The sequence below is a fragment of the Acanthochromis polyacanthus genome, chromosome 6 (assembly GCF_021347895.1).
Source record: "Acanthochromis polyacanthus isolate Apoly-LR-REF ecotype Palm Island chromosome 6, KAUST_Apoly_ChrSc, whole genome shotgun sequence".
NCBI lineage: Eukaryota > Metazoa > Chordata > Actinopteri > Pomacentridae > Acanthochromis > Acanthochromis polyacanthus.
Genome location: NC_067118.1, coordinates 36,485,086 through 36,507,040, shown reverse-complemented (window position 1 = coordinate 36,507,040; position 21,955 = coordinate 36,485,086). Strand labels below are relative to the sequence as shown.

Here is a 21,955-nt window from a genome sequence, read left to right as displayed (position 1 = left end):
TCAGTTAGATCGTGCAGTGCAGATCCATTGCAGATGTGTGGCACGAAACATGTAAATGGTGGACATTCTGCCTTGTGATTTTTTTTCTGATGACACTCTTAATCTACCCAACATAGTGTGTACTTTGCTGCTTTATAATATCAATTCTGTTGTAGAGAGGCTGTATATTAGACCAACTATAGTAAAAAGAATGGATATATCATTGTTCAGTCTTTAAAAAACAGTCGGTCTTTGAAATTGTAATGATGATCAAAACTGAGAAAAGAAGGCACTTTGATTCATCCAGTTTGGGACAATCAATTAGGTTTGGATGATTTAATACACAGTAGTCTTTTCAAATCCTTATTATTTACAGATATTTACAAAGTGTGCTACCTCCTACATCTACGATATACTGGAATTAAAACAAAAAATGAACAGAACGTTGCGGATATGTTTTAGGATAAGATAATTTGGGGAAATTTGCAACATGTTTTCTGCTTTTACTGCATCAGATGTTATGAATGTACTTGCCGGCTGCTTCATGGAGGATTTCAGGATGGAAAACAAATTTTAAAGTTCTTCAAAATCTATTTTTAGTCCATTAAAAGTTACATCAGGTCACAGTGAGTCACTCAGGAAATAGAATTAAAGGTCTTTTCCTCCTCCTCCTCCTCCTTCTTCTTCTTCTTGATGCTCATTTAGTTTGACATTAGCTGCTAGAAAATACCGGCTGAAATGTTGCAAAGATTGGCTTCTACATTCTAAACGTCACTCCAATCAGACCTTGCAGTGAGGATAACTCTATCCACTGAATATGTGCGGCACTAAACAGGTAAATGTTGAACATATTGTATTGTGATTTTTTTTTTTCTGGGACTCCACTCTTAATCTTCCCAACATAGCGTGTACTTGGCTGCTTTATAACATCCACTCTGTTGTAGAGAGGCTGAGAGTTGGACCAATAAATACTTGTGCACTTGCAATAACTCTTGTGTCGTCCTGCGGGCCAAACTGACCTGTTTTAAAGTTTGAAAAGGTGCGAAAAAAATATTTTCACAGTGAAAACGTCTACATTTTCAACATTTTTTGGGAAATTTTTGAACATTTTTGGTGGAAAAAAAGAAATGTTCAAAAAATGCTTCTTTAAGAACATTCACAAAAAATAGATTTTTTTAATGTTCTTAAAGAAAATATTAGAAGTTTCATTGATATACATGTAATCACTTTAGATATTTTTAGATTTTTTTTGGAAGATTTTTACTCATTTTTTAAAAATATTTACAAGAATTTTCTTGTCAGATTTGGGGGATGTTTTTTAAATAAAACTTTTAAGGGAAACTTTTAACCCTCATGTCGTCCTATGGGTCAAACTGACCCGTTTTAAAGTTTGAAAATGTGGAGACAAAAGATATTTTCACAATGAAAACTTCCACATTTTCAACCAAAATCCAGCCAAATTCATTGGATTTTGGTTGATTTTTTGTGAATACAAAATATTAGAAGTTTTACTCATTTTAGGTATTTTTACTAATTTTTTGAAAATATTTACAAGATTTTTCTTACCAAATTTAGGGGATTGCTTTAAAATTAAACTTTTAAGGGAAACTTTTGAGGAATTATTGGAAATTTCTTCCTGAATGTTTTGCTTTTTTTTTTTTAAATTTGGGGATTTTTTTTGCTGAATTTTTTGATTTTTTTCAGACAAAAACAATATTTTTTGGTGCCCGTAAATGAAGACAACAGGAAGGTCTGCTACTGCTTCATGGAGGATTTCAGGATGGAAAAAACAACTAAACTTCTCCACAGTGTATTTTCAGTACAGTAAAAGTTACATCAGGTCACAGTGAATCACTCAGGACCATTGATGCTCATTTAGTTTGACAGTTATGCTACAAAGATTGAAATCTGTATTTTAAATGCCACTAAAGTCAGCCGGCTACATCTGGATGCATCTGGATGACTGGCACCTCTACCCCATATGTCAGCTGTTCCAACTCCAGAGGTAAATTGGGAATGTGTTGCGTGGCTGTGGACATGTCACGGTGAGAGAGATGCGGTGAGATGTGAGCAGTGATCGTCCAGGCGGCGCACAGAGAGACTTCCAGCCTCCACCGCTGCTCCCCGCTCAGTCTCCGAGGCTGACGTCAGCTGGCTGCTCGGCTCTCCGCTCCTCCGGAAGAAAAAATGCTGCTCTCCGTGCCGCCAAGGACAGGAATCAGCCCGTACAACGGCTACACCGGCAAACACAGCAAGAAGGTAGACACACACACACTTTCCACCTTGTCTTTTCTCTTTTTAAAAATCGACTCTTCCTTTATATCCCCGCCGTGTCGCTTTTCGAGCTGCCCGGTTCGGAGCCCGTTTTAAGCTGCAGTGTCCTTGAAAGTGGATCACAGGCGACGCTTTTAACGGCCAGCAACGTTTTTAATTCGAGTTTGTGGGCTTTTTTCTGGGCTCTCAACTAAATCTAGGCCCGTTACATTGTTGCCAGTCGATTACAGTTTGCTTTCGTTTGTTCCGACACGGTCGCTGCTCTCTCTCTCTTCCTCCACCGAGTCAGAGCAGCTCACATATTTCACCGGAGAAGCGCGTAATGCTCCAAATAAGCCAGCAAAAGCGCCAAATGATCAACTTTTAAAAGGAATCAGTGGGGGTTTGGAGAATTTGGTTTTCAATGAATCAACTACAAGTTAGCAAAGTTTTTTTTCTCCTCTTTTACGCGTACAGATATGCCCCACCCCTCCAGGCTTACTAATGATTACAGAGAGGGTTTGCATAGCACTGTATGGAAGAGGAAAGTTACAGAGCTCATACATGCAGCTGACACAAAGCTGCACTTCCTATGGAGCTCTACAAGGTCCCATATTGATTACAGGAATTAATAATTCATGGAGTGACATCGTTATCCGTTTTCAACCACTTTTCTTCAGTGCAGGCTGTGTAGGTTCACCTCCTGGCACATAATGTTCAGGTATAAATAAAAGGCACTTTTTACTTTTCAACCCCAGAATTTGTCAATCAGTGGGTTTGACTGGGGTCTAAAATGCATAATAATGTTGACATCTGGCTCAAACATCCCTCCTTCCCTGCGTCATTCCCGACCCCCTGCCTCACGACTGCAAGGAATTCAGATTGCTCAGATTAATGACCTGGAATTCCTGGAATCCTGGATTCAGACAATGTGCTCACTTCAAGAGGGGGCTCTGCAAAGTTTTTTTCTTGAAAGAAGACATGCACATTTAAAAAAAAAACCACACATTTCACATTGTCGACACGCCTAAGTCACACAGAGGGGAGACCTGTAAATTCAAGCGTCAAGAGGTAACCTCTGGTCTGTGTCATTTACTACGAGGCAAAAGGGCGGAGAAAAGAAAAGGGATTAAGAGACACCCCCCCCCGCCCCTTTTCTGCTTTTCCTCTGCTTTAGATTAACTCCCTCTTTTTTCATTCCCCTTGTGTGTTTCACATACCTTGATTTCTGTCGAGAGCAGACTTTTTAGGCATTGAGATGAAGCTGGATTGACTCAGGAGGCAGAACAGCGAGGAGATCTCACCTTTGAGTCACGGGACGTTTTTCTTATTCGGTTCTTCCCACCTTCTGCGGTTTTTCTTGCCTTCTTTTTGCCCACAGCTGCAGAAATTCAATATAAAGAGATTGTACCTGTAATACTATGATCTTTTCCACTGCACCTTTCAAGGTTTCTTTAAGCAAGCAGGTAGGACTCTCTCTACGATACATTTAAAAAAACACACAACTGTTGCATGGCATGAAGATTAACTGCTTTGTTTATGACTTTGAGTTTACTTGTGTACCAATGAAATGCTACTTTATGGTGATTGGAAGCATATGTGTAATACTGTGATATCATATTCTGCAAGTCTGTCCTAACATGCTGAAATTATGTGTTGCCAGAGCGATGTAGCATTCAAGCATCAATCTGGCTCTTCTATCTGCAACTCCTGCAGAGTTTCAGCCATACATCCTTCCTCATGCAGCACTCATTGTTCTCTCTCGGCTGAAAAAGTCCTTGAGTCACCTGCACTCCCTGCAGGCATCACCCATGCTCCCTCCAACTGTAATCACCTCATCGGTCTTTAGCTGCAGCCCGGAGCACACTTTCGCTCTCTGCACCATGCTGTAGACCACTCCATGTAGTTATCCTTCTTGCATAACTACAGCAGGAACACAAGGAGCTGATTTATCTCTCTACTGCTATAGCTGATAGTAATGGATATGTGAGGGCTGCGTACATTTCCAGCCGGAACAACAGCATCCGTTGCTCATATTGGATGAGTTAGTTATTAACGTAAAAATAAAGTTTGTGCGTCAGTTGTAAATTATTGTGTGACGTGCATTTCCTGCATTTTGCAGAGTCGATTCCCACAGAACTGGAATGTGGTTCAATTTACTGAACGCTAATCCTGAACCCGACACATGGCCCCCCACATCCCCTCGTCCACGTCAAGAAGAGAAACACAAACATTTGTGCGTTATAGAGGAATGTAAAGAATGCTCAGAGATGACACTGTTGTGGATGTAGCTGTAAACAGATCGTGATGTGAGGAAAGCACTGTGGGCTGAAGTGTAACAAGTAGGAAGGAAATCTTGCCAAGAGGTCAGATTTTGAGCACAAATTAATTCAGAGAACATGCAATTCATGATTCCCAGCCATGTACATTTAACCCTCCTGTTGTCCTCATTTACAGGCACCAAAAATATTGTTTACTTGTCAGAAAAAATTCCAAAAACTCAGCGAAAAAAATTCTGAAAATTTCCGGAAATTTGCAAAACCTTCAGGAAGAAAATTCTAATTATTCCTTAAAAGTTTCCCTTAAAAGTTTTATATTAAAAAAAATCCCCCAAATTGGAAAGAATATTCTTGTAAACATTTTTTTTTAAAAATGAGCAAAAATCTTCAAAAAAAATCCTAAAAATATCCAAAGTGATTACATATATATCAATAAAACTTCTAATATTTACTTTAAGAACATTCACAAATAAATCTGTTTCACTGGATTTTCGTTGATTTTTTTGGTGAATGTTCTTACGAAACATTTTTAACATTTCCTTTTTTTCCACCAAAAAATGTTCAAAGATTTCCCAAAAATGTTGAAAATGTGGACATCAGATGTTTCACTGTGAAGATTTTTTTTTTTTCCACATTTTCAAACTTTGATGACAACATGAGGGTTAAGACTTTTCTCACATTTTTTGACATTCTCTATTTAACTGCATTTGAGTTCTCCTGCATGCACATTTTCTTTTTGCACCATTGCATTGGACATTACCTTACATGGGTGGCAAAACACCTGGAGCTGGCGGTGAAGGCAGATGGGGAGCGTGGAGCTTCCACACTGCCATCCTTTTCTCAGAAGGAGCCCAGCAGAGCGGTCTTAATGAGACACTACCTTCTGACTGGAGAGCACATGAGAGGGATTAGCACTTTCCGCTAACAAGCTCAGATCCCAATTAGACAGGCCTCACTAACCAGCTCGGGCCCAGGCTCGGTCTCCCGTCAGATCCTATCTCCCCGAGCCGCTGCAGGTGCATCCCTCCTGATAGTCAGCACAGGCCGCCTACAGTGGAGTCAAGGGAAAGTGCAGGAAGAGGCTGTGATTGTGGAAAAACAAACAGCGTACTATTGATGCTAAAGAAGAGAGGGAGATTAGAGAAGCTGACTGTGATGAATGGGCTCTGTGAGTCACTGTGATCTTCTCGGCTTGACTGAAAAGACAGCCTTCAAGTTGTGAGGGCTGATTTCACGTCAGTTTGGGGAACATAAGGCAGCTGGTTGGTGAGGATGCAGAAAAGCTTGTGAAAGAGTCACTGGTGTTGCTATTCATGGCAGTAGCAGGGAGGATGTCGCTGTGTTACACATTATACAATGTATCAGTAATGGAAGACATTGATTCAGAATACACTTTTAGTGAGAAGGGAAAATGGATTTCTACTAGGGACGACTTGTTTTTATATTTCACATATGATCACTGTCACTCGTGCTTTGCACGCACCAATAATAATGTCAATTTACTTCAGCTATTCAATTCAATTCAATTCAATTTTATTTATATAGTGCACTGTTTAGATTCTCTCAAGCTTAGCTATAGATAAAGGTTGGAAATTCATCTTGTTTGTGCAGAGGGAACACACAAATGCACAGCCTTTCTTGTTATTATAAATACACCAACCATAACCCTACACTAAGTAAGACTTCACATGTAAAAACTCACTTGTCGAAAGTCTATAGATTTTATGGATTCCAAAGCTGTAAAATTAGCTTTATGTTCAGCACTGTTTTAAATGGTGACAGTATCCTTAATCAAACTGAGATATGAAACGGTGATTAACCTGTATCTAAAGACATCATATATAGGTTTCCTGGACAGTGGTTTGAAGCTCTGCATTGTATTTCCAACTGTTGCGATTTTTGCAGTACCTGACTGCCTTCACTTCCCTGTAGTTCAAGAATGAGTGAAGCGCAAGTGAAGATCTGCAACCTCTTTGGGCCACTTCACTGTACTGTCTTGATACTCACCTGCCATTCAAAGTAGCTACACTCCTAATTATGCAAAGATTTGAGTATTAACACAATTTAAACAAGTAAGATATGCAGGAATTCAATTTCTGTACAGTTGTCATGAATGATGAAATTTTCCATAGAGACCAGAAATGTTTTTGTATCAGGCTGTAAACTGGTTTAATTCTACTGTAAAGTTGGACATTTTAACAGAGGGGTCTTTGGGGACTGACTCGACAAGTGTCCCTTTGAGGAACTGCAGTTTTTGGCACCGTGGTAACTGCACTTCTCAGCCACAGTGGTTGCCACTTGTGAATAGCATGTAATATTTACATTTAATGCAACAATACTTTGTGGAAAAACTAACCACTACCTTGCATGACAAGAGGATGTCCAACTAGCAAAACAATTACCTGTTGATTTTACACTTATCTTCCATAGTGTAGGAACACATTGGTGATGATAATATAAATCTATCTCAAAACAATAATAAACACTTAAAATGCATGTAGTTGGAGTTCACTGGTTGTGGTTTGTTGGAGTGCAAATGACTGGTTCATTTATTTATTTTTTTTGTTCCTATCCAGGTGTTGAGTGTTTTTGAGCCCAGCTTTGAATCTCACAATTCTGATCATTTATTAAATCCCTAAAATCTCATATTTATGATTTAAAATCTGCATAATTCTACACCACTGCCTCCTGAAGATCTTGAGTCTCCGCCACTGTCTCCACCCACCCCTCTGCTGTTTACAGCTGTACAACTACTCTGTTCTACACAGTTTCAAATTGTTTTTGTTAAGTAGTTCAGATGAACATGTTTGAGCTGGAAGCCAAGTCTGAATAAGAGTAATGATATGGAAAGTCCCACCGTGCACCCTGACAGGACTGATTCTGCTGGTTTGTTGCATGTGAAACCCTAGAAGTCTGAATCTGTATTTTTCAGACTCATCAGTAAACTGCAGTGTCAAAGTGGAAGTGCTCAACCATGGTGCTGACAGCCTGTTCCTTTCATTTCATGTCTTCCAGCATATAAAAAATGCCCATCTTCATATGTTGACGTGATTTTAACCACAGGGGGTGGTTAAACTTTCAAGTCAGATTTATGACCTTTCTAACCCCAGTTTAAAGCGTGCTCTTAAATCTTCTACCATTTGTAAAGTGTTAGTTGGTCCACATCAAACAGAAATAGACGGGTCGTAATTAGCTTGATTCCAGCTGTCTTTATCCCTCTATGTTAATAAGCTAATGGCCCAGTGGTGACCTTGTGGTGTCCAGCAAAGCATTAGAGGTGAGCGGATTGATCTGCAGACTCACGATGAGTCTTTTTAGGAGTATGATACGAGTGTCGGAAAGATCATCTAAAAAAAAGAAACCATACATCAATTGTCAGATCACAACCTGGACAGATGAAGACTGTTCTTAGCCCTGTAGTATTTGCATCTCTGCTGTTGAATTCACTGTAACAGACATTTGTTTTTTTTACCATTATAACCTGTCTGATGTGGCTGTGCTTGGCAATGTAAGTTGGTAAATGTATTCAGAAGTAGCCAGTTAATAATGCATTTACTTTCCTCATTAACATTATACTACATTAGGTGCTCTGGTGTTACTTGGTGACAGATTAAGACCTAATTTTGTGGAATTGCTCTCCACTAAAAGTAGTTCCATTGTTCCCAGTGACCTGACCTGCTGAACCCAACAAATCAAACAGTTCCTCCTCCTCCTCCAGCACTGAGAGGGAAGCAGGACCAAGGTCAAACGTTCAGGAAAATTATGGCAAAGATGTGTGTCATTAATACTTATATTAAGTATATGTTCTCTTAGCAGTTCACTTCATTAACGTCTATAGAAAGTGGCATCCAGCCATGCAGCTAATTAAGGTTTGGAGATTTCCCCCAAGACAATAGAGCTGAATGGAATTTTCTTTGTCCTGCTCAAGACACTGAAAAATTCAATTATTCAAAGGCCAACTTGAAACTGTCTTTTGCAGAAATAATGTTGTGTTTACTTTGGATAAGCCACAGACCTCACCAGGAACTAGAATTATGAAATCGCTCCATCTTCAGCCCACAATATACAATCCTCCTGTGCAGTAATGTGGAACACAGCCACATTTATTCCATCCAGGTTTATTATTTCACAATAGGTTTTTGCATTTCTTCAATCACTTACTTCACAATATAGGCAACGCATGGTACCTGTGTATGCTTTAATTGTATGTGTTGGCAATTCTCTGAAGTGCTATTCTGTTCAAAGGTCCGTCTGTTAGAACGTCACATTTAAATATATAATGGGGTAGAGTACGTTTCAATATTTATAGTCAAAGCAACAGTTACAGTATACTGTGTGCATCAGATATACAGTACAGACATGGATTTAAAGCCACGACGAGTATCAGCCTTCACAAATGGATGTATAATATGTTTACAGACGACAACATTATACTAGATAGGGTATGGTCAGTATTGCCACGAAGCCATTTTAAATTTCTTGCAAACAAGGAAATATATATATACATATATATTCCCCTATGAATCAAGACCTGTATTAATGTTGCCTCAGTTAAAGAGTCTATCAAGGCATTTATCCTCAGTGTAAGCTATTTCAATTCACTCTCTCTCTGGATTTTATTTTATTTTCCAAAATGCTGCCAACCCTTTTTGTGCAGACTGATAGTGAACATTGACTCATAAAACCACTATTCATTGATCTTCTGACCAAGCAGCGCACTGTACATTGGAGACTTAAATTGCTTCTTGTTGCTTGTAGAGACTGATGCTGTTAATACATTTGACTATAAATGTTTAAAGCATCTGTGCAACCTTGTAGTCTGTGATTTGTAGGATTCTGTGCACTGCTGAAGGACACATTGAGGGCCAGTAGTGCAGTATCTACATAACGCAATCATATGCAAAAATATTTTCTGTAGGATGACATTTAATGAATATGTGCATGTTTTTGTACATTCTGCTCACTGTGCGCGCTATACTCTCACATATTGTTCTTTCTGATATTTCTCTTTGGATGTATAGTAGGAATTGCATTGTATTCATATCTGCATTGTATCACTTATTTATCTTTTACACAAGAAAAATGATATACTTCATATCTGTTTTTTGTTATATCATCAATCTCACCTCATCCCACCTGACCTTTCAAGTCAGATTAAGCATTACCTGGCTGCTGGTGTCCTGGCTCTAACTCTCTGATTGGATTGCTGTGTCATATCCAGTTTGCTCCCACATCAGCGTACATATCCAATTTCATGTGCCTTCAAGAGTATTTGCCTTGGGTAAGACTACACCGTTTCATATCTGACCGTGCCTGTGCGTTTGTTCCGCAGCAGACATATGTGTCCCCTTCCAACCATCAGATGGCTCCACCAAGCCCCAACAGCAACAACAACAGCAACACCACCACCACCATCAGCAATGGCAGCAGCAGCAGCAGCAGTGGGGGAGAGCAGCTGAGCAAAACCAACCTTTACATCCGTGGCCTCCATCCAGGAACCACAGACCAGGATCTGGTCAAACTCTGTCAGCCGTAAGTCACCCAAAAAACCAATTGCGTCAACGTCTGCTCGCGCACCCAATAAATCTCAATCCGCTGCCAGCAGGAGTCCAGTTAGAGGAGGCAAAGAAGATTACGATAGAACAGGGTGATGGTTGATGACCTGCTGGCTGAAATTCTGGTTACATGGGTGAATACAGTTGAGGGATTTCTTGCACACATGTGATTAAGCACATCTTTTAAGGTATTCCTGTAGCGTAAAAGATGGCCAGATTTTCATTTGCGAGTTTTTGAGACTCATCCTGTAATGACTTTATGGAAAAAACAGCAATCACTGGGGCTGCAAACGAACAGCTTTCAGTTTGGCACGGCTAAGCACAGAATGTTTAGTCTTCCTCTCTCACGCCAATTCCTCATCTTTCTTGCTTAAACATTCAACCTGTATGAATTATTGTTCCTCTGTCTTTTTACATAATCCGGTGTGACGACAGTGAGGCTCCATCGAAATTTAAAGTCACGTATAAACACCGCACAGTGATGCTCATCAGCGCGAGTGTGCGCCTTTGAAAACTGGGTTGTGGGTAGCATGTAGCCAGACATCAAACGCCAGCATCATCCAATCCGTCTGATATGTTTGTTAGGCCTTCTCAGTGGAAGACATCAAAACATGTAGGGCTGAGATGAATGATCTTCTTTTACTTTATTGAATTCTGGAGCCTGGCGATGGGAACCAGAAGAGCCGGGGAGAGGAGGGAGAGAAAAGGAGGGAAAAATGGGGCTCGAGAGATTGAATAAGGGAGGGAGAGAGAGGGAGGGAGGGTGAGGCCTGCTATTTTACAGCTGTCTGGAAGATATGGCTCACATGAGGCTGCCCAACCCTACAGGAAACGGCGAGCCCAGGGGAAAGGGAAAGACAAACAAGGGCAATGGCATGGGGGAGTAGGGGGGGAGGATGGAGGGAATCGGAGGGGGGAGGAGTGAATGGAGTTCAGGGTTTGTGTGTCAGGTGGTGTTCTGTGGGGGTAGTTCTCATATTTCTGCTTTTACAGAGCTGATAAAATCCCTCCATGAAATTTGCCTTTTAGCAGCGGCACATTAAGCCCGATGTGATTTTCACTTGAACCGGACTGAAAGGGGATATCGTGTCCAATAATAGCAAATAGGAAATAAGCTTGCAGATGGAGATGCAAAGCCACAGGAGGACAGCCGTGACTTCAAACTCAAGTTTAGACAGTAAAAACTGCGTGTACTGTCAGGACATGGCTCTCCTCCCGCACGCTAAGAGTTGCTGTATGCAAGCTCTGAGATGTACTGAGTGAGGGATGAGAGGAGGGCATGGGGGTTGTTCTCCATCTCCGGCCCCTGCAGTTGTCTCTCTGGGTGCCTTGCTGCCGCTCCGGTTCTTGCCCTGGTGTGTCTCTGGTGGCTGGCCATGGATGGACGTTGGGCTGGACTTCCTCACACATGGCTGAGTCTCTAGCCCCTCTTTTCACTCTGCATCATGAAGACCGAGACCTCTGAGCACAATTCAGTGACTCCGCTGCGAGTGTGCAGCAAGCATAGAGCACAACTTTAATACCAGTCGTCATGTGAAGTGCTAGGCTGCCGGTAATTTGCTGTCTGTCTGCAGCGGTAGTGCATGCAAATGTAGGAAGACAATGCTGGAATATACACTGAGACCAGTTGGTAGCATCTTATGGCTTAGAATCAGAAACACACCATGAAATAGTAATGTTATATAGGATGTCATATGCATTATACAAAAGACATGCAGTTAACCAACACTGGGTGGGGGTTGCAGAAAATTTGGATGGCATAAATGAATGTGTCTGTTAGTTTTAGCCACGGGTTAGGATTAGGGTTGTAAAATAGAATTAACACAACCTAAAATGCTTTTAAGTGGGATATAGAGACAAACTAAAGACTGAAGCTGAACAAGATATTAAATGCTGTAGGCAGGCTTTGATTAAAAAATATGTTTTAAATTGGTTCTTGTAGCCTTCAGTAGACTGACATAATTAAACAGCAAGAAGGAGTACAGTCCATTATCTGAACTTAAGTAGATAATAGTGTTTTAGTATCAATTATTTAGGTTCCTTGCATCACTCTGTATTGAGATAAGCATGTAGTCAATCCTTCAGTATTTATATGTATGTTTCCTGTATATACTGCATTCAGGAAATATGTACTGTATTGTATGTAGTAGTTCAGTGTACTGTTGCAGTGTCCAAATCAAAAGAATGACTGGATATTTCAGTGAAATTAATTGTGTAATAGTGTCACAGCTAACCTTAAGCTGCTTTTTTTAAAGAAACAGAAATAATTTACAGCCTTTATCTGAAGGAAAAGTCAAGCCATTGATTAAAAATATGTTTAAAATTGGTTCTTAAATCTCTCAGGAGACTGACGTAATTAAAAAGCAAGATGGAGTGCACTCCATAATGTGAAATGAAGTCAGTAGTTGTAGTTTAGTATCAATCGGTCGAGAGATAGATTAGTGTGTAGTCAAAACTTTAGCATTTACATGTATATTTCCTGAATTGATAATGTACCACTGTATACAGTAATAGAATGTACTGTTGTAGTGTCCAAATCAAAATAATTCTTGAATATTTTAGTAAAATTAATTGTGCACTATTCTCACAGATAACCTTAAGCTGTTTTTTTTTAAAGAAACAGAAATAATTTACTGACTTTATCAAAAGTGAAAGTGAAACCTTTTCATCTCAAATCTGGGAACAGATGACAATTAGCAGCTCATTCCTCAGCCCCTATTAGCAGACTGCATTTTGAAAGTGACTTCTCCAGCCCAGATAAAATGAGGCAGTGATGCAGTGTCGCTGGATGTAGACTGGAGCTCACTGCAGAGGGCACTAAGACCCAGTGGAGGGCAGAAGGCTGCCTAGAGAGAAGCTGGTTAGTAGAATGAGTGTGGCTGCGAGCCAGCATTGGACAGGACAGCCAAGGAGAGGCATATCAGATTACACTGCATGCACATGCCTGGAGAGATGGGAACTGATAGATACTGCTGCACAGAAGCATTTGCCCAAGTCATGCATTATCCCATGCATCTGCAGTCTCTGCAGCTGGGTAGATCATGCAGGACTTTTCATACTGATAGCTCCATTGTGAAGCAAACTGAAAATGCAGCAGAGACGTATGTTTTTGCCAAATTGTCACATCATGTTTCCCCTTGAGGTATGATCCCTATTGACATTCTGTGTGAGCACTGGAATGAAAAAGATATGGGAAATCTATAGTTCTCTCTAGCATGCAGAAAAACAAAGGACATAACTCTAATTTCATTTCATATATCCTCCCCCCACCCCCCTTTTAACGATCTCGCTGTACATGTAATTTATTATCAAATGGTATAATTGTATTTAGTGTCAGGTGAATTATAATTCAGTCGTCACGCACCACATATGTATTAAGTTTAGAAATGAAGTGCACTGCCTCACCATCTAATACTGAATGTAAACAAATAATTATTTACGGTGCAAGGGCAGTCCTTGAGTGTAAACCCCACCTTTTATTTTTGCAGGTATGGGAAAATTGTGTCCACCAAGGCCATCCTGGACAAGACGACCAACAAATGCAAAGGTAAGGCATGAAGGCATAAGTAAGTGTTGAGCAGGCTGGGACTGAAAGATTAGTTTATATATGTAAAAGTGACAAGGTGTTGTGTTTATGTTGAATTTTTAAAAGATCTTGAATCGGAAAATGCTTGTTGTATGACAGCCAACGTTATACACAGGCAGTACTCAGGTTTGGGTTGGTAACACTAAAATGTCCAGGGTCACTGGAAGATAGTAAGGCTTGTATAGGAATAAGGAGGTTCTGCAGCCTGGGAGATGTGACATTAAAGAACATACCAGAGCATCATAAGTAATAGGAAACATACTCGCGTAAACACTATTTTAACTGTCCATCTACGTACAGTGCAGTTCAAAAGTTTGGGGTACCTTAGAAATGTCCTTATTTTTGAAAGAAGAGCAGTTTTTTCAATGAAGACAACATTAAATGAATCAGAAATACAATCTAGCCCTGTAAGACCCACTACTGCAAAAATACATCAGTTTAATTTTTTGGATTATAAAAATATATATGTGTATGTATGTATTGTATATATGTTAAAAAATACACAGTATAGTCATTTATCTATAGCAAAGAGCACAGCAATAATGTAAAGTTAACGTAAGCTTACCTTCATCATAAGTTTAAAACCTCGGTTCTCAACAACAGAGTATGGCCGTAGACCTGCTGCTATGAAATGCGGGAATAGTTACGCTTGGATGGTGCTTTTTGAAATGTGTGTCTAAGTTTGACGTGTTGCTGGATATTGTTGAGGACCGCTTCACAGTGTCAGCATACGGCTGTCGTCTTGTCCACTTGTTTTTCTACTTTTTCGTACTTCACTGAGAAACCGAAGTGATCCCAAACAGGTGATTTTAATGACGTCGGAGCGTCTTCCAGCTCTAGCTACTTCTCGTTCTTGCTAGCATAGATACGAAGAGCATTAGCCACGAAGCGCCGGCAGGAGAATAACGGTCCGTCACATCCTGTGGTTCCCTGGAAACTCTTACTTGTTTTTTGTTCCGCAATACTCCGCGACTGTATGAGCCAGAGAAAGTCCACCGCAACTGTGGGCACTATGAAGTCTCACAATTAAAACAATTCTGTACATTGGTCATTTTTAATAGTCTTAAAAAATTTCGTACCGCGGTACACCTCCATACCGAATCAAAAGGGCCTGTATATATACATCAGTCCAATTTAATTTAGATAACAAATGTTCATAGCACAATACTATCTCAAGGCTTTTCACATAACATGGTGAAAACCTTACAAAAGTATACAGAGAAACCCATCAAATCCAAAGTTTTCCTTGGATTTCCTTTGAGAAAGCATGTGTAGTGTATTCTTATCAGATGCCATGGCGCTTTTATGATTGGATTTTATATTTCGTTTATTGTCCAAAAAAAATGCAGCCACAATCATGAATGAATAAATTTGAAAATGTGAAATTATTGCTATTTTTAAATGACAAAACTTTTGAATTTTTACTACCTGATTGACAGATATAAATGGGGAAAATCATGGATTATATTCTGTTGTATTGTGCCAGTTCAGTTCAGAGAGCCGGTGCTCAGTAGATAAAGCATTCACTACAGTCTTATCTTGTCACTTGATGTTTTCACTGCGTATCAGCAGCAAAGTGATGGAACAGAAACAACATTTCAAGTTTGGCACTAGTTTCTCATCTCTGCTGAAGCTTGATTACACTTGTAAGGTATTTGCTTTCAGTTGCCAAATGCGTACAGCGTGTTAAGCTTCACACTGCACCTATTCAAGCACAGGTGCGTGTTGTTTGACATGATATAAACAGTGTTGTTTGACTTCTCCTCTATCCTCCTTGGGGAACCACAGCCCAAGCCCAGAAGTCTGTTTTGGCAGATTCATGCTTCATGAGTTCAAATTTTGCGCCTGCAGTATGCGTGCGTCTCGTTGTCATAGCGTGTATGTCTCAGTGTGTGTTTTGCTCCCTGCAGGCTATGGGTTTGTTGACTTTGATAGTCCATCCTCGGCTCAGAAGGCAGTGACAGCGCTGAAGGCTGGTGGAGTTCAGGCTCAGATGGCCAAGGTAAGAACCAAACTTGAGATATTTTGCTGGTTTATTTGTTACAGCGTTGCTCTAGGCTTAATTTAGCGTAGATTTCAACAGTGTTGCAGCAAAAAGTTGAATAATGACTTCATTAATTCTTGTCAAATTAAATGGTGAGTCATTAACCTTGCAGCAGAGAGGCTGTATCTGCTACTCCCTCACTGTCTCCAGCTCTTCCTCTATCTCACCTTATCCCCATGTTTTCTCAGTCTGTTGTCATATGAGCCTGGCTTTATGAATGCAAGTCAATTAAGCACTCAGTTTGCTGGTCTGTTCATGCGTGTGTGCTTGCTGTGCGGCACACTGTATGAGTGTAAATCAGTGTCTTTACGGGTATTACAGTTTTTCTCAGTCGCTTTGGTACATTGCTCAGATCAGAATTGAAATTCTCAAAATTACTTGTTCAATCCTCACATCATTTTGTCACTCATGCCCATCAAAGAAGAAGTTTCTAATTCCTTTGAACAAGCTGAAAATGCTTTGATTCATCCATGCAAATGATTCTGTACAATTCTCTGCTGTTTCTTCAATTATCAACCGCTTATCTCATGTTGATCAAAATGTATCAGGCATGAGTTCATCGCATTAGTCTTTACATGCAAAATGGTTGAGCAAGTTGTCATAATGTGTCAAGGATATTTCTATACATTTCCATTAGATTTTTTTTCAAAATCTGTCCTGAATTGGTAAATTACTCCCAGGTGAGTCTTTGCTTTCTCAAAGAGAAATGTGTGAAGGGTTTGGGTTTTATGAAATCACTCAAAGACACAAGAGAAGACATTTATGATGTGGACGAGAATTTGTGGCTCAACAGACAGGAACATCAGGAGGTGTAGGAAGACTGCACTGTAATTCCTACAGATCTACATGTACAGTTTTCCCTAAGGATGTTGTCCTATGTTCACATTTCTACTTTAGTTTTTTTGTTTTTTCTTTGTGGAGCGCTCTTTTCCTTTCTGTATCACAATGACGTGGTCTGCCAACAAATTACAACACAAACAGTAAAAGCGTAAATGTGAATCTTGTCCAGTCTCTTCCAATCGATCTCACACATACACTAAGGTGTAACTTACAATTTACAGTAATTGTCATCAAAATATTAACCATAGTTTCCATCAGAACATCCCTCCAGAGAACACTGTTATAATGACAACATGACTAAGCAATTTGACTTTCCTATCCACACACAGTGACACAAGGAATTGTCATTCTGATGGCACTGACATGTTCATTGACACAGACATTTACTTCTGAGAGATAAACTAAGGATTTGGAGCAAGGTGCTGGCTTTTGCATGATGTTTTGCTACTTGTACAAATTGTTTTGAGAAATGCACTTGCTGTTTTGCAAATGTCGAGGATGATTCGAGAAATGTACCAAAGCCGCTGAGGAAAAAACCTGTAATGCGCCGTAGAATGCACAAACAGGAGTCCACAGATGCACACAGGTACATGTGTGTTCATAGCGGTGGCGGTGTTTGGGGAGCATGTCCCAGGGTCTGCTCTCTGAGCTCCACGCACAAAGGACCTGTCTGTTCTCCCCAGTGGCATCTGACTCAGTGTCTGAGCAGCTCCCCAGTCAGCAGGGCACCGTGCCCAGCCACCCGCCCCGTCAACGCACAACCAGCACGCATGCACACGCACGCACACACACATGCACTTCAGCCTTGCCTCAACCGGATTATGACACACACACCACCAACACCCTGGGAAAGCTGATCTCCCGTTAAGCTGGATCACTGACATTCATACGGCTTCTTGCTCGCGAAATAACTCGATTTCGTTCACCCCCTTCAATCTGAGGTTGCAACGAGGCTCGCGTTTGCGTCAGATTCCTCTCTCTGACTCACCCGCAGTCCAAATCCACAGTAGGTCTTCTCCCCTCGCGGGTTCGAACTCCTTCGCTAGTTTGGTGTGAGGGAGGAGGAAGGTGAAGGAGAAATCACCTTCATCACAGGTCACAGCGATTACACATGCATTATTCATAGGATGGAAATTAACTCACACTGCACTTACAGGTTTTTAATCACATCTGCACTCCGAGACAATGAATATGCATAGTGGTTAGAGGGGGCTGCAGATTGGTTATCTTACAGGATACCGTTGTTCAAATTCAATTTGTTTGAGCAGGGTGCAAAAAAAAAGGGGGGGGGGGGGAAGATTGCTATAAAGCATAAAATAAAACCAATTCACTGTACTAATCTTTTTCAGTCTATTTTCTAATCATTTCACATTCAGATTTTGGAAAGCTGCATGATTTTTCTGGTTTTATAAAAGCCGACAGCCTCTGTGTCTGCATTCAAGGTCAGGATTACCGCAGGAATGTAACGGCTTGAATGCAAGCGACATATTATTACTGTGATCTAGGAAGCGGGATGATATTATTTGCCTGGTGGGGGGGATGATAGCACAATGCTTCAGATGTTCTTTAGATAGTTTCCGAAGGTCTTTGTCCAAAATGTCAATGCTGTGCTCTCTCTCTCTCTCCATCAAGAGAGAGCGCATAATCGTTTTAGATCATCCAGGGATGGAGAGCCATATGAAATGTAATTATGCTTTGATATCACATTACCCGAATCCTCCCAAAAGGCTGGTCGCACAATGGCCTATTTTTTACTCTTTTGGTAATAACGCTTGAGTGACAGGAGATGAGTTTAAGGAAGAAAAAAAGGCGATGAATAAAAGTAGAAGTGACAGAGATGGAGGGTGCTGAGTGTTGTACAGATGAGATTTGTGTTTTGACAACTAAAACGGACCTAACCCTCCTGTTGTCCTCATTTATGGGCATCAAAAAATGTTGTTTCCTTGTCTGAAAAAAATCCAAAAATTCAGCAAAAAAAATCCCCAAATGTATGAAAAATTTGCAAAACCTTCAGGAAGAAAATTCCAATAATTCCTTAAAGGTTTCCCTTTAATATTTCCACCAAATTTAGCAACAAAATTCTAGTAAGTATTTTCCAAAAAAATAGTAAAAATCTTCAAAAAAAATTCTAAAAATTTCTACAGTGATTACATATGTATCAGTAAAACTTTTAATATTTTCTTTAAGAACATTCACCAAAAAAAATCAACCAAAATCCAGCAAAATCCGCTGGATTTTGGTTGATTTTTTTGTTAATGTTCTTAAGAAACATTTTTAGCATTCCTTTTTTTCCACAAAAAAAATGTTCAAAGATTTCCCAAAAATGTTGAAAATGTGAACATCAGAAGTTTCACTGTGAAAATATTTTTTTTCCCCACATTTTCAAACTTTAAACCGGGTCAGTTTTGACCCATAGGACAACACGAGGGTTAAAGTGACAGTTCCAGCAAGAATATTTTCTCTACCGTCTCATCTATGCAGCTCGGTTTCTCACACAAGGCCAAAATTAAATCACCCTTTCTCTCTTTGTGTTTAATGTCCTCCTCCAGACATCTCACATGCTTCCTGTTAAATGTAAATTTCCTCACACTGTTGCCAGCTGATTTTGATGGCTGTTGATTTCTGGAGGCCTCCTGAGATCCTGTCACGGTGCTCATTCGGTTATATATCCTCACTCATGAACTCTCCCCTGGCTTCTCTCTGGTCAGCAACAGGAGCAGGACCCCACCAACTTGTACATCTCCAACCTGCCGCTGTCCATGGACGAGCAGGAGCTGGAGAACATGCTGAAGCCCTTCAGCCAGGCCATTTCCACACGCATCCTCCGTGACGCCAATGGGACCAGCCGAGGAGTGGGCTTTGCCAGGTAATTGAGTTGTGACGATGCAGGCTCATGTGTCAAGTTAAACACTGAAAACTTCAGATTCAATTTCAAACATCAGCACTGAAGTTCCACATCGACTCTGTATTCAGTATTTATCAGGCTGAGTGAGCCCTCTGGTGGCCATAAGTGGTAGAAAATCTCCAGAAATGATACTTGAAAGCAGTGCTCGTTTGTCTAATGAGCATTGAACATGACTTTTTCCTTCAGGATGGAGTCGACAGAGAAATGTGAGGCCATCATTCAACATTTCAATGGAAAATACATCAAGACTCCACCTGGAGTTCCAGGTGAGTTTTCAGTTTTGTCTTTGAGTTGATGTATTTTTTTTATAGACAAAGCAACTTCCTTCTAACAAATTTGTAGTCCAAAGAAATGGTGTAATCTGAAGAGTGACTGAATATGATCTTTTCTGACATTTCCTTCTATTGACCCTGGTGCAGTGCCATCAGAACCCTTGCTGTGTAAATTTGCTGATGGAGGCCAGAAGAAGCGTCAGAGCCAAGGAAAATATCTGCAGAACGGTCGGCCCTGGACAAGAGATGGGGACACTGTGAGTTTATGATGTTTTTAAACTCTTTTCCAGCTCTGTTTAGACTGTTTTCATCCTCATAATGACTGTTTTTGTCTTTTTCCTCTAGGGAGGAATGACCCTCACTTATGACCCCACCACAGCCTTACAGAACGGGTCAGTACCACTACTCTCTTATACAGCCAGGGGGAGTGAGGTTTAACTGCGTTTTTTAATATTTTTGTGTCTCTCTTTCTGCAGGTTCTACTCCTCTCCCTACAGCATTGCCCCCAATCGGATGATCGGGCCAGCCTCCCTCTCCCCATATATGCATTCACCTGTGTCCACCTATCAGGTATGGACGCATTTTCATAAAACTTTCATTTGGAAAAAGCTAAATTCACTCTGTTTGCTTCTGTATTTTGATCTGTGCATGTTTTCACTACTTGACATGTCTCCCCACAGGTACATAACCCATCCTGGATCCATCACCAGTCATACATAATGCCGCCCACAGTGAGTATCTTGAATCTTAAAGCTGCTGCTGGTCTTTATTCCCCTCCTCAGTCGAAACCTCTTAATATTCTGCTGCCTTCACACTCTGTCAGAGCGCCCGTCAATGTTCTCCCTGAGTCTGTTTCCTACCAACAGTGCCTTTGTCCTGATGCTAAGAACCATTGAATGTTTTGCACAGGGAGCAGTGCTGACACCCGGAATGGACCACACCATGTCCATCCAGCCGACCTCCATGATGGGGCCCCTGACGCAGCAGCTCAGCCACCTTTCTATGGGCAGCAGCGGCACAGTGAGTAGAATGTAGATCATTTAGTCATCACTGACATTTGCCTGCTAAAATTGCGCGAAGAAAACGAAGCATAGCTGATTTCATGCAAAGGACTGTCATAGATAGATAGATAGATAGATGATAGATGGTCTTCACCATGTTATGTGAAGGGCCTTGAGATAGCATTAAAACATTCTTCAACAAGGCATGGCATTCAAACATACACTACCATTCAAAAGTTTGGGGTCAACCAGGCAATTTCATGTTTTCCAGGAAAACTCATGTACTAACATAACTGCACAAGGCTGTCTAATCATTAATTAGCCTTTCAACACCATTAGCTAACACAATGTAGCATTAGAACAACGGAGTGATGGTTGCTGGAAATGTTCCTCTGTGCCCCTATGGAGATATTCCATTAAAAATCAGCCGTTTCCAGCTAGAATAGTCATTTAGCACATTAACAATGTCTAGCCCTGTGAAACCCAAACAGAAAAAAAATTAGCAAAAACAATATATAAATAGGAAATAATATATTTGTGACATATATATAAATATAAAATCTGTAAAACTCAAATATAGAAAAAATGAGCAAAACCAATATATAAATGACACAAACACGCATATATATACATTATATATAAATCTAAAATCTGTATAACCCAGGGGTGGCTCAGGGGCCACATTGACTTTTGAAAATCGACAGACCGCCCGACCAGCATCAGATGGTTGGAGATTGTGCAAACTAATATGAATTACATGTTAACGACAATACTGACAAAGTAAAGAATACTCACATTCAGTTTCAGTGGGAACAGTGTTGTTGGTCACCCTTTTAGCCAGTGCTTTAGAGTCTGGTTTCAGTTTGGTTGTGGTAATTCAGTTAACTGGGATCTGTGGTGTACTTTGTTGATGTTCATCACGCTAAACGTCTGCTCACACATGTAGGTAGATCCCAACAACACCAGCATCCTCTGTGCCATCTTCCCAATGTTTGGAAACTTGGCTTCACTTAGTGAAGCATAAAAGTCATTCAGTTTAAGGGAGCTGAACTTCTCCTTTAAGACCGAGTCACTTTGAAGATCGATCAGTTCCAACTGCAACTCCTGAGGTGCTGCTTCTGGGTCTTGTGACCAGGCGTGAACTAACCATGACGTCACCCGTTGGTTTCAACGCCGAGAAAATGAAGCCCGGATTTTGCTACTTCCTGGTCGCCATTTTGGATTTTTTGGAGCCAGTGACG

At 40.5% G+C, this 21,955-nt stretch overlaps 1 protein-coding gene across 4 annotated transcripts in view; it reads left to right on the top strand.

The window, feature by feature from the left end:
* Positions 1 to 2,030: 2,030 nt before the first annotated feature.
* Positions 2,031 to 21,955, top strand: part of rbms2b (RNA binding motif, single stranded interacting protein 2b) — a 26,207-nt gene continuing 6,282 nt past the window's right edge. Inside the window, exons 1-11 of one of the 4 annotated variants that reach the window (XM_051949643.1) lie at positions 2,031 to 2,238; positions 9,847 to 10,043; positions 13,555 to 13,613; positions 15,563 to 15,654; positions 19,245 to 19,402; positions 19,628 to 19,707; positions 19,861 to 19,970; positions 20,059 to 20,105; positions 20,190 to 20,283; positions 20,394 to 20,444; positions 20,623 to 20,733. In XM_051949643.1, coding sequence (XP_051805603.1) covers positions 2,167 to 2,238; positions 9,847 to 10,043; positions 13,555 to 13,613; positions 15,563 to 15,654; positions 19,245 to 19,402; positions 19,628 to 19,707; positions 19,861 to 19,970; positions 20,059 to 20,105; positions 20,190 to 20,283; positions 20,394 to 20,444; positions 20,623 to 20,733 — 1,071 coding nt within the window. In that variant the 5' untranslated portion in view covers positions 2,031 to 2,166. Of the gene's footprint in view, positions 2,239 to 9,843; positions 10,044 to 13,554; positions 13,614 to 15,562; positions 15,655 to 19,244; positions 19,403 to 19,627; positions 19,708 to 19,860; positions 19,971 to 20,058; positions 20,106 to 20,189; positions 20,284 to 20,393; positions 20,445 to 20,622; positions 20,734 to 21,955 lie in introns of all 4 variants that reach the window. The other 3 variants (XM_051949644.1, XM_051949642.1, XM_022203221.2) reach the window with 3 other exon arrangements.